General features: G+C 43.8%; 1 protein-coding gene across 1 annotated transcript in view; it reads left to right on the top strand.

The window, feature by feature from the left end:
- GRID2IP (Grid2 interacting protein) overlaps positions 1 to 13,463 on the top strand; it is a 386,546-nt gene that overhangs the window by 328,232 nt on the left and 44,851 nt on the right. Inside the window, exon 17 of the mRNA XM_078664172.1 lies at positions 2,112 to 2,189. Coding sequence (XP_078520298.1) covers positions 2,112 to 2,189 — 78 coding nt within the window. The remainder of the gene's footprint in view (positions 1 to 2,111; positions 2,190 to 13,463) is intronic.

Here is a 13,463-nt window from a genome sequence, read left to right as displayed (position 1 = left end):
GGTCATGATCATAGAGAGGGCAGTATACACTACCAGAGCGTGCCCGCGCAAGTGGAACAAGATATGGACCCCGTGGAATGTGTACAGGGGGGAAATATGTGAACCTCTGGAGGAAGATGAAGGTTTGTCGTCGGACGAAGAGAGGGAGGAGGACTAAGATCTAGGGGGTGAAGGGATGTGAATTCTAGGGAGTGCTTGCGGACAAGATTGGGAAGGGGAGGGGTAGGAGGGCGGAGTAATGCGCAACTTCCGAGTAATGAACTACTCTGCATAGTAGGGAAAGACTAGGGTACCGGCAAAATGGGGGCCTAGGGACTTCTCTCCTTCATCAGAAGCTTGAATAATGTGACATTGTACCGAGGGTATCGCGCCTGTCACATGTATGCCGTATAACAGATTGTGGTAACTTCTTGTTCGAATTGTTTTAGTTAAAAATATAAAACCAGACCTATCTGAATCCGACTGTGTAAGGTGACCTATATGCACACCTTGATGTACAACGCCGCCGTACCCCAGGGTTGTCGGCACTTGGGCTGTGTAACCCGGAAAGTAATGCAAGTATGGGAATAGTAGCGGCCGGCCCCAGGGGTTGTAGGCCAGTAGCTGTGTATTGGTTTTATGGTAAAATAAAGGTCTTTCAAAAAAAAAAAATACCTCATTATCAATTACCAAGACTTTATACAATAGTTCTAATTTCTTATGTACTATTGATTTTAAGCTTGAGAGAGTTGTTCTATCAAAAACAATATAATTATTTCTGTTTTCCAATTGGGAAAGTGCTTTTTTCGCAATGCCAGAGCGCAATGTTTCACCCATTTTCTGGTGATCTTATAACCACAAAAACGTCTTTACTCAAATCCCAAAGTACTTATTTCTGCTTTTCAGAGATATTATGAATAATTGTACTTTTTTCTCATCTCAGCTTTGGTAAATCTTTAGCTAGAAACAGTTCAAGACAGTCAAAAGCATTATCAGATGGTAATTGTGAAAAATGGTTTGATGTGTGGTGTAACCCTGCACTAACACGAATTCCAATAGGAAGAGTTGCAATTTCTAGGGTCATTCATGTCACTCACCATTTCCCTCAATTTAGATGCTAGCACTGGTAAATCACTCTCTGAGGAACTGCCTTGTGGGATATTACAAAAATATGTAGATGGTCCTTTGTGCCAAATTTGCATAAACCGTTTGTAATTGCTCATATAGAGGGCAAACAGAATACATTTCCTAACACTTTAATCTCAGGTTGATTCAGCTGCACAGTTTTTATAAATTGACAGTCATTTTGTCACTGTTGCATTTCCCATTTCCTCTGGAGCGTGTCTGCCCCCCAAAAGAGGCCTCGCTCTGTTTGTGTAGGTGGGCAAGTACATCGAGGCGCATCAGAGGTCCTTGAGGCAGTACAGGGCAAGGAACGTGCAGAGGGCGCCCCCTGGTGGAGACGGATAGAAGTGGTGCTTTTCAGACACAATCGGTGGCTCTTGTCTGAAATCTTGTCCCTCCCAACTCTTCAAAGCGGACCTCAAATCTCTTCTATTCCAAAGACACTTTCAGAACTAATTCCCTCCTTCTCAGACCCCGCCAGGAAGTTCTTTAGTCATTGTACATTTGTCCTATATTTTTGTTTGTACATTCTGTGCTTGTTGTGTTTGATATTGTGTTCCTTTTGCCTGCGTTGTTTTGATTCTACGACCTGCTACTTTTTGCCAGGAAGTTTTTTAGTCATTGTACATTTGTCTTATATATTTATATTTTTGTTTGTACATTTTATGCTTGCTGTGTTTGACATTGTGTTCCTTTGCCTGCGTTGTTTTGATTCTATGGCCTGCTATTTTTGTTTGTTCCATTTTTGTAACAGTTCTCTCATGTAACGTAACTGGTTATATTGTACAGTGCTCTGACACCTTCGGGTAAAGTCTGCGCTTTCTAAAAATGCATTAAATAAATAAAAAAATAAAAAAACAACCATACCACATCCCAGCAAGGTTCTTGTGCTACCAGTATAGCTCTTTCCTGGTGGGTCGTACCTTCAACGGTGTTCCACATTTTATACTCCGAGGATCTGAGGAGCCCTCCTCGCCCCTGGATAATTCTTTTCGTTTCTCTTCCAGAGCCGTCGTCGCGCCCGGAGTCTTTGAAGAAGAAAGACGTGGTGGAAATACTGTCTCACAAGAAAGCTTACAACACGTGTAAGTAACTACTCTGTGAAGTGAAAGATGACTATATACACCCAGCTCTGATATCACCGGGCTCCAACACCCCCAGCCACCCCTCTCACTTCCAGTTGCATTTTATGTATGTTCTCACTGCCTGTGCTGTAATTCTCTGCTGAGGAGCGCTGTCATTCTGTGCGCTGGCTTGAAGTAAAATGGTAGTCATTCTTCTATTTTTGTGAAATGTCCCGGTTTTTGGCTTTAAAATTCTGGCCACCCTACCTTTACGTGAATACACGAATTAGCTCAATTGTTTCCCATGGGGGACGGGATGTGACAACATTGTTGGGAATCTTTAGATACATGTGGCTCAGGTCCCATCGCATAACCAGGAGATGTGTGAAGAATCTGGAGCGACATCTCCCTTACATAAGAACTTCTCCTACCCTCCTGAAAGCACCCCTCGTCCCAGAGCGTCATATGTAAATCCTATACTTGTATAGCGCACGTATCACCCTGAAGGGGTATCTCGGCACTGGAGGCCGTTGGGAAGATTAAGCGAGCTATTGCCCAGAGTCGCATGGTGCTGGGCAGACCCCTGCCGCCGGAGCCGAGATCAAACCGTGATCTCCACTGTCCAGCGTCAGTCGCCCTGGCCGCAGCGCCATCAGCTGACCCTCTCCGCCCTCAGGTGAACGTTCATATACCCCGGGCCCTCAGCCTTCTGTTCAGGTCTCCGCTGCTCCCAGTTATATTCACAAATGTGAATACACCAAAGTAGGCACTGTTTACCCTACACTGCTCAGCCACTCACACGCTATGCGGACCTGGTTTGTACTTTGACCTACTACCAGAGTTCCAAGCAATCACTGCACAAGTCAACCATTCATGTCAAGTTCATTTATGTACACACATTCCATCCCAGCCATGCAATCGGCCCAAGAAGCATTCCTGTCGAGAAGTCTCAGTAGACTCAAGCAATGGATAACCATGCACCCCCAGGCGAAAGAAACACACTCTAAAGTCCTTAAATACACACATCCATACATACAGTGCACTGCAGACACACACAACAGCATCTACCCGTCCGCTGCCCAAGGTGAACTATAATTAAATCATCTTACTGAACAATATAACAGCTCCAAACCACCTGGAACTGGTCAAAGAATGCCAGAACCACAATAGGTGCCCAGACAGGGAAAGTGCTGGGGGGAGGGGGCATAGAAGTGGTCAGAATGTGCTATGCAAATGCATGAAAAACATATCATGAAAAACATGAAGGAAGCATTAAGCCACAGAAGGACAAAGTCCACCACCGAAGTCATCGTCTCGTGAACTCCTGAGCTATCATCATTTGAAGGTTGCCTTGTTATCATCATTCAATGTCTCTTCTGAGTCCACGTCTCAAAAACTTATCATGAAACACTGCTAACGCGGGATTACTGGTTACTAATTATCTTACCAAATCCCAAACTATGTCGACTGAATCGTTGGTACCTGTCTTTGAGTAAAAGGTAATCTCGCAATAAGTCAATCAATTTAAGAACTTACACCACTCTAAATGACCACTGACCAAATTTAAGTTTTAAAGTTTTAATATAAAGTCAAAGATAACTGAAGATACAAACTTCTCAAAATGAGATTCAGAAGATAAATCGGTATCACTATGAACATGAACTTCTTGAATAATCTAAGTCTGAAGAACAAAATAATAAGTACAAGCTCAAAGACCATAAGGGTTGTCAAAATAGATATAAGTTGCAATCTCAAAGTCATTACAGAAAAGAAAATTAAGGTTAGTCTGTCCCTACACTATTTTAAATGACATCCCTACTTAGCAAGATCTTAACCCTCTAGGTGTCAGCCGTGGTGACTTCCTAAGAAGATCACGCACTTCTCTTTGTCTCTTCTCTGATGATGGGTCTCTCCTGATCAGCCTATCTGCCTACCCATCCGCTTCCTTAGGCTCCCAAAATCATCTGCTCTGCTCTCCTCCCGGGTCTCTTTCCCTAATACCAAATCACATTTCTGATAGGAACGCCCCTTGGGACGCCCCTCACGTGGTACATCTTTGCGCGGTAAACTCCATGATGGTACTCTTGAAGACCCTCGTTATAGTTGACCTTGGTTCCCAGGCTTCTTCTTCAGTGCGCTGATACCCCCTGAAATTCCTGGAAACTCCTACAGGCCTGCGCAAGGCGCCACTGAACAAAGTCCCTTTCATTCGAGCTGATTAGGACCCTCGCACCTGCATACAGCTCATCCTGCAGTGGGCCTCAAATTCCAGACTCCACCATATCTTTAGTCATAAAACACTCTCAAAGCTCGGTGCTGGACACCTCGCGACCTCTTCTCTAACGAGCACATGACGATTTACACGACATGACATTATCTCCTCTGGCCTACTTGATTTACATGCAGCAGGTCCCTGCACTCTTAAAACGTTAACTTGATTTAAACAGCAAACATTCTTAACTAGCATACGTTTCTAAAATAACACATCTATAAAGCATATACTTTTAACCCTAAGTTCAATAGTACATTTGGAAGAACCATGTCAACCTTATCTCACATTAATTTAGCAGCACGTTCAGGTTTGCTGTGAATTGCCCTAAGGCCTACACATAATACTGGATTTTCAAAGTTACATTTAATTCGGACATGATTCTTTTAACATGAGAACATGAGGTTTTCACATATATTCCAACATTTCTACATTAATCTCACACCGTTATAATTATAGTTACTCTACTTAACATCCTATACATTTCACTACTGAATGTAAACCACTCTGTATATTTCACTCCTGGATATAAAACACTCGTGTGCAAAACATGTTTAAACTAACTACGTGCTTGTAAATATGGCGTACTTATACATTTTTTTCAAACTTGTGCTCTCTCAGTCCCCCCTTTGATGACCTTCAGGGGTCATCATCACCAAGACACTAAAAATGTAGAACCTTTTAAAGTGAAGACAGGGCAGTTCCACCTCTTTTCATACTCTCCAATGCTTTCAGACTCTTGTATTGAGAATCCTGCATTGCTGTCAACTCTTCCTCCTGTTTCCTCATAGTTCTCTGCAACCTATTTGCTTTATAACATTGATACAAACGCACCAATCCCCACAAAGTGATTACACAAATCACTATTATGATGATGGGTTTCAGTATGTACCAAACGATACCCTTTCCTAAGTTGGCAAACCAACTTCCAACTTTACCCATTCCATGGCCTACTTTTTCCCACACATTTACCTTTGCCAGGTCCTCAATTTCGTAGTGTATGGCAGTGATGTTTTGTATATATTTCTCTAGAGGCTTTGAATTGTCTGGAATGTAAGTACAGCATTCCTGGACCTTCAAGGCCTTACAGACTCCTCCCTCTTTTGCTAACAGAACATCTAGAGCAAGTCGGTTCTGAAGAACCATTGCCCTAATCGATTGCATCTCACCTTCTATCAGCATCAATGATCTTGCAGTACTAGCAGATAGCCTATCTACGACTGTAGCTAACCTCCTGATCTTAATGTCATTCATTATCAATCCTAAGAAAGGGAATGCAGCACCGAGTACATCTCCAACTACTTCTGCTGCACCCAGCCCTCGTTTCCATCTAGTTGATATTTCCTTTTTAGGCGTGTCTAAATTCTCAACATGATATATTTTAGGAAAGACAACAGCCAGATAGCATGATCCGTACCAATTATCTGGTAACTTCACATAGGCATATCTTCCACATACAAAATATACATTTGGTATTGCTTGCATCCCTTTCATAAAGTTCTTAGAGTAATACTCCAATTGAAAGGCATGTTCACAATGGACTTGACCTACATAAAAGTTTTCATAATATGAGTAACTCCTGTGAATGCACAGTTTTCCCCGTTTATCCTTATCCAAAGCAATTGGACCAATACTACCCTTTCTTTGATGTGCCCTCTCCTCCATGGTCCAATCTGTTTCCCATTGTCCTGATGCTTTCAAAATCTTCTGCCTCCTGTATCTAGTATCTACCTGTGCTATAAACTTTTTCTCAACTTCTGATATTTGACAAGTCAGATTGTTTCTTCGAGCATGTGAAGTATCTAACGTTTTCCATGGAATAAACCATTTGTGTAATCTGTCTTCGCTTTTGTAGTAGTCCCATTTGTTCAAATGCTTGAAATTCGGAACCTCTGGCAATGTCGAGTCGAAATTCGAGAAATAATACTCGAATCCTTCTCGTCCATAAAACATGCTCAACAATAAACTGCACGTTATTCCATATGTCAACGGAAGATGATGGTATCTGATACCCTCCTCCACTGAAGCTGGTAATTGCATACAAACGTAACAATCCTTTACTTCCATGGCATCAACATATTCATAAAGCAATTTAGCATAAGCATTTGACTTGTAATTTCCCTGTGACTCGTCGGTGTGAAGCCTTTTTATTTCTGCATCTAACAATGCTTTGTCTTTCTCATTGATGTTTCCCTTCTCTTTAATAATGGTAGTTTTCGGTGTTGATACTCCCTTATCCTCCTTAACTGCGGTTTCATCCCCTTCGTGTCCCGCTAGGAATGAAACAGTTACCACTAAAATTATAAGAGAAACCACTACTCCTAAAAGTGTAACAGCTATACATTTTGCCCTGCGGTTCGGGTTGCCAGCCTCCATGTTCTCAAACAGTGTAGTTTTTGACTTTCTTCCAGCATTCACTTCCTCTTCTTTTCAAACAAAGTCTTTCTCTCTTGCAATGTCTTTCTTTGAACACTTGGAAGTTTGACAATTTGTTTCCGCAAAACAGTTCAAAATCCAGTAGAAAATAGACAACCCTAGCCCTTCTCCATCCACTAAAATGAAACCCCTATCACTTTTCTTCTTCCTCTCGGCGCTAGGTTATCTTGCAACAAGTTTACAATTTCTTTTCAAAAGTCTTGTTTTCATCTAAAGTTATGTATGGCTCAAGGAGTGACACTACGTCTTCATAAATGTCCATCCGAAGTATCATTCCCTCAGGTTCTGGACAGTTCGTACCACAACATGGAAAGTCAACTTTTTCTAGGATTATTCTCCTTATTTCGCTCAAGACAAGTGGACGGACAAAATTGAGAGTTAGTGTTTTTTCGATTTCCACTCCTGGTACTATCAGTTCTACATCCACAATTACAAAGGGGTCCGTTCTAATCAAGATCACTTTCTTCACCTTTCCAGTTCTGCGCCCCTTTGAAGACATTCACAATATGGTATTAATCCACAACAATAAGCGCTCCTAGCATTTCTACTACTCGCTCAAGCATTTCCAAACGAAGAAGAGTTCCCTCCAATATTGGATATCGTGAACAGCAAACTGGAAACTCAACTGTCTCTAAAATCAATTTTCTTATTCCACTCAGGAGAGCAGGATGAACGATGTTGAGTGTCAGCAACCTTTCGGTCTCCGCTCCTGGTAGTAGAAACCTTATTTGCACTGTGATGATCGGGTCAGTTCTGATCAGTTCCACTTCCCTGATCCTCCCTGTTCTGTGTCTCCCAGACATCTGCAACGAGGTAGGTCCAGTCGGGAGTAGAGTATCTTCTACTAGGCACTCGCACCCTCCTTGATCTTCTAAGACCCTCCTCGGCTTGATCCTGGATATCTTCTTCTGGATCTGAGTCTTCGGATATAGGAGTAAGCGTTTCTTCCTGGGCCGACCTCAAACTTAGCCTTCTTCTCCTTGTTGGCCAAGTGGCAGCTCCAAGCCTTATTCTCCTATTCCTTGTCCTCCCACTTGGTTCTTGGTCGCTCCGATACGGATCTGAGTCTGAGTCGTATTCACTTCTGCTCTCTCCTTCAGTTGCGTCTTCCGTCTCACTGCCGTCCTGCCTTCGCTCTTCTTCTGAATCCGTTGCGTTCCCAACTTCTTCCGACACCCCCTCAGCTGCCTCAATCCCTTCTTGCGACTCTTCTTCCACTTCCGGGCTTTCGTCTGGGATGGGAGCTGTTCCTTCTAGAGGTGCTGGAACTCTTCTAGTATGGGATGCATGGATCCAATTTGGCAGCCCCCCGCACTTCACCGCGGTGTTCGTTATCAGGATTACCTGAAAGGGCCCACGCCAGCGAACATCTAGGCAGTTCTTCCGGACGTGTTTTTTAACTAAGACCCAGTCCCCTGGGTTCAGGTCATGACACAGGTTCCTCGCTGCTGGAACTTCAGCCGCATGCACCTGAAGGGACACAGAATGGATGGCGTCAGACAGTCCTTTACAATAATCCAAGATCAGATCATCTGTAATATTCAATAGAGCAGTAGTTGGAACTGTAGGAAGTCTCATGGCCCTCCCCATCAGGATCTCGTGGGGAGAGAGACCTGTCCTCCTATCAGGTGTGCTGCGCATGCTCATGAGCACTAAAGGAAGAGCATCTGGCCAACTCAAGGATGTGGATGCCACTACTTTAGCCAATCTATTCTTCAACGTGCCATTCACTTGTTCCACAATTCCTGAAGCTTCTGGTCGATAACTACAATGCAGCTTTTGATCGATATTCAGTGTGGAGCACAACATCTTCACTATTTCGCTGTTAAAATGTTTTCCTCTGTCAGATTCCAAAGAGGCAGGCACCCCGAAGCGCGGTATCAACTCCCTGAGCAACAATTTAGCCACTGTGAGTGTATCGCACCTACGTGTAGGGTACGCTTCAACCCATCTGGAAAATACGCATACAATCACCAACACATACCGAAGGCGATTGACTCTTGGCATCTCGATGAAATCTAGTTGCATTCTATTGAAAGGCCCCCCCGACCTCCCAATGTGACTCAGTGTGACTGGTGTTCGTTTGCCTACGTTCAGCTGTTGGCAAGTAACACATCGCTTACATACTGATTCTGCTGCTATTCTGAATTTCGGGCAATACCAAGTCTGCCTAAAAACTCTCATCATAGCATCCCTTCCTAGATGTACTGGACCATGTATTTCTCTCGCCATGGGATTAGCTAATTCTTCAGGTAACACAGCTCTCCCATCTGCTGAAACCCAAAAATCCATTTCACTTCGCACACAACCTGCTATTTCCCATGCCTTTTTCTCTGTTTCAGGTGCGTTCTCCTGCATTATTCTTAAATCCTCCCAAGTGTCTACAGTTTCTAACATCATACTTAATTCAGTCTTTTCTTCTGCACCTTCTATTTCCACCTTTGAGAAAGAATAACTTTGTTCCGCACAATAGCGTGCGACTTCATCAGCATATCTATTACCTTGTGACACAAAATCTGTATTCTTAGTATGAGCTACACACTTCACTACTGCGATGTCAACAGGACCTTGTAATGCTTCTATCAGCAATCGCACAAATTCTCCATTTCGAATGGGCGAACCAGAGGAGGTCATGTAACCCCTCTGAGACCACAACTGCCCGAAATCATGAACCACACCGAAACCATATTGGCTGTCCGTGTAGATGGTGACTCTCTTTCCATTTCCTGCTATGCAGGCACGAGTTAGGGCAATAATCTCTGCTACCTGTGCGGAATGTACTCCTTCCAGGCAAGCGGCTTCCACAACTCCAGTAATGGTACAAACAGCATAAGCTGCTCTCAACCGACCAGTATCGTCTCTTAAACATGAGCCATCAACAAAATAAATTTCATCGGGGTCAGACAATGGCTCATCCACAATATCTGGTCGGGGTTTCGTGCATAGTTCAGTCACATCAAGGCAATCGTGGTCTTCACATCCTTCGCCTTCTATTACAGTAGGTAATGGCATCAAAGTAGCAGGATTCAAGACAGAGCATCTCCTGAGAGTCACGTTTTCTGCGGCAAGTATAACTTGCTCGTAACGCGTGAGCCTGCTATTGGTCAGATGCTGCGTCTTCGTCCTGGTCATTAACAATTCAACTGAATGTGGTACATACACCACTACTGGATGTCCCATCACAATACTCTCGCTCCTTTCAATGCTGACACCCGTTGCAGCAACGGATTTGAGACATCCGGGCAACGCTGCGGCTACTGGATCTAATGTAGCCGAAAAGTATGCAACTGGTCTACGGGCATTACCGTGGGTCTGTGCCAAGACTGACAAAGCACATCCCTCTCTCTCACAGCAATAGAGTGAAAATGACTTTTCGTAATCTGGCATTCCCAGAGCCGGAGCACGACATAAATCGTCTCTCAGCAGTAAAAACGCCACCAGACATTCTTCATCCCATGGTACCGGATCACTCACCTCCTTGTGCGTCAGTTTCTGTAAGGGCTTTGCTTTCAGTGAGAAGTTAACTATCCACTGTCGGCAGTAACCCACCATTCCTAGGAACATTCTAACTTCTCTCTGTGTTGTAGGCGCATTCATTTTCATTATCGCCTCAATCCTCTCCGGGGACACCTTACGTTTCCCTTTCTCTAACCTGTGCCCTAGATACTGTACTTCTGTCAAACAATACTGCAACTTGCTCGGAGATACCTTATGTCCATTTTCAGCTAAATGATTCAGTAAGGCAATTGAATCTGCTTTACAAGCTTCCTCTGTTTCTGACGCAACAAGTAGGTCATCTATGTACTGTACCAGAGCCGAGTTCTGTGGCAGTACTAGATTCTCAAGATTCTTTTTCAGCAACTGATTAAAGATGGATGGGCTATCTGTGAATCCTTGTGGGATTCGACACCATGTTAAAACGCGATCTTCCATTTTAAAAGCAAAAAGATACCTGCTCTCTTCATCCAATGGGATTGAAAAGAAAGCCTGACAAAGATCTATCACTGTGAACCATTCTGCTTGACATGGTATTTGAAACAATATCACTGATGGATTCGGTACCACGGGACAACATGAAACGACTATGTTGTTAATCTTTCGTAAATCCTGTACTATCCTGAATTTCCCACTAGGTTTCTGCAAACCCATAATCGGGGAGTTACAAGGACTACCCACGATTTCTTTCAGTATTCCCTGCTGTATCATTGACTCGATCACAGGTTTTATTCCCGCAATCGTTTCCTGGGACAATTTGTATTGAGGCGTTCTTGGAAACTCAACATTTGGTTTTACCAATATTTTTACCGGTTCTACCCCCTTAATCAATCCTATTTCTTCTCCTGTGAAATCCCATACCTCTGACGCCACTGCATCTCGTAGGTCTTGGGGAAGATCTTCTATTGTCAGAGTAGGATATAGTTCTACACAAGATTTGGAATTGGCCACCTTAAAAGTAGCATCTTCGTCGGTAGTCTGTACCTCCACTCCTTGCGGGGTGCAGTATATGGTGCAGTTCAATTTGCACAACAAATCCCTTCCTAACAGACATACCGGACTTGAGTCACAAACCACAAACTGATGTTCGTTCATATGATTTCCTATTTTCACAGATACTGGTTCTGTCAAAGGACTGGTCATTCTTTTATTTGCGACTCCTACCACCTGAATTGTTTCCCCTGACATTGGCAAGTCTGGAACCACCGCTGATCTCAGAGTCGAACGAGTAGCCCCAGTGTCCACTAAGAACGTAGTGGGACACCCTGCCACTTCTGCCTCAACAAATGGCCCTCTTTGATCCACTTCTAGAACTGCCCCGAGGGTACAGTCCTCTTCACTGCTCACCCGTTGTCCTGTCAATGGATCAATGTAATAACATTTTTCTTCCTCGATAAACAGAGGCATTTGTTTAAAGACCTTTCCTCCAGCTGCTATCTTCGGTGGCTGTGGGAATTGGGCCCGTGGAGCCGAAGTCCCCCCTTTGGCCACATTACTGCTCGGAACTGTCACCTTTTGCACTGGGTCTTCTTGGACCTGCTCTTCTACTTCTAGCTCTCCATTTTCAGGGTTAAAGGGACACTCGCGTCGCCAATGCCCCACCTGGTGACACTGATGACACTTTGTCGTTTTCTTTAAAGTGGCAAAGTCTACCCTAGGTCTCTGCCCTTCCTCATTGTCCTTATTCTGACCGTTTGGTTTTCGTCCCATCCCCTGCTTCTGCTGGCCACCCTTCCCAGCGGCCTGCATTTGCACCACCATCAATTTCTCCTTTAGATTCTTGGCTTTAGAATCTATCTCGTCACTGCAGTACCTCGCATATCGTAAAATCTCATCTAGTGGTTTGTTCTGCCAACAGATTAAATGTTGCTGTATCATCAAACAAATATCAGGTCTCAACCCCAAGACAAACTTTGACACAAACTGCCCTATATCTTTGGGATCCATTACATCTAGTCCACTGTATTGCTTGAATGTTTTCAATAATCTTTCATAAAACTCGTGAACTGTCTCCTTGGGTTCCTGCCTTGTTCGGTCTATTTTTACCCAATCTATGTCCTGTGGTGGTACCTTATCTTTCAGCCATGCTATTACCCTTTCATACTTTTGCATGACAATCTCGGACGGTCCATTAGTCCGAGCATCCCTCACTGGTTCAGTATTTGGCCATTCAACACTAGTCTTGCACGGGGTCCACAAATCAGATGGGACCACGATGTCAAACAACGTGTTCAAATCTATCCACAGTACTTTCGAGATTTTGACAAACCTCTCTACCTGTTTATACCATTCGACTGGATTGTCCCGCAACTTCGGAAATGAGTTGGTAAATGCAGCTAAATCTCCTCTACTCCAGGGCACATGTACATAATTTCCGTTTGATATTTCTCGCAAAGGGAATGCCTCCATCTGCATTACCCTTCCCTCAGGGGTCATCACATTTGTACTTCGCCTAACTGTGCCCTTTTTCGACCACCTTTCTTCCCATTTATCCAGTTCCCTCCACACTCTTATCCCTGTTACCAGCTCTCTTATGTGTGTTTTTAATCCAGTAGTTCTCTTCTCATCTAGATCTTGGTCTGCGTACTGTAATCTGTGGTTACTCTGTAATGCCCTTGTCCTAGACAAATCCACGGCATACCTGTCTGCCAAATCAGTCAATTTCTCATGAAACGCTCTAGCTTTCCTAGTAATATCCTTTGCCATGAACAATAACTCATCCTGTTCATACAATTCTATCCTTTCCAAAGGCAATGTTCCATCTATTATCTCATCAACATCTGATTTTAAACTAGTAACATCAAGCCTTTTTGCCTTAATTTCAGCTTTTAAGACACTCAATTTAGCTCCTCCATCCGCATCTCTCCCATCCCAGCTCCGAGATCTACGTTTAGGTATTGGTGAATTATAGGGAGTCCTCCCCTGTTCCCATCTCTCTAGATCCCATGCCTTTCCATCTTCTCGGGGTGGGTGGTGAAACACTCCTTCATGCCTCCTAGCCTCTCTCTCCCCATCCTGGCTAGTTTCACGGGATGCAGGGTAAGATGTTCCATTACTCCCTCTTTCTTCCCTACTTCCCTGTGATTCCTGATTAT

The sequence above is a fragment of the Lissotriton helveticus genome, chromosome 10 (genome assembly GCF_964261635.1).
Source record: "Lissotriton helveticus chromosome 10, aLisHel1.1, whole genome shotgun sequence".
Classification (NCBI taxonomy): domain Eukaryota; kingdom Metazoa; phylum Chordata; class Amphibia; order Caudata; family Salamandridae; genus Lissotriton; species Lissotriton helveticus.
Note: the sequence above shows the minus strand (reverse complement) of the source record. Positions and strands in the feature narration are given on the sequence as shown.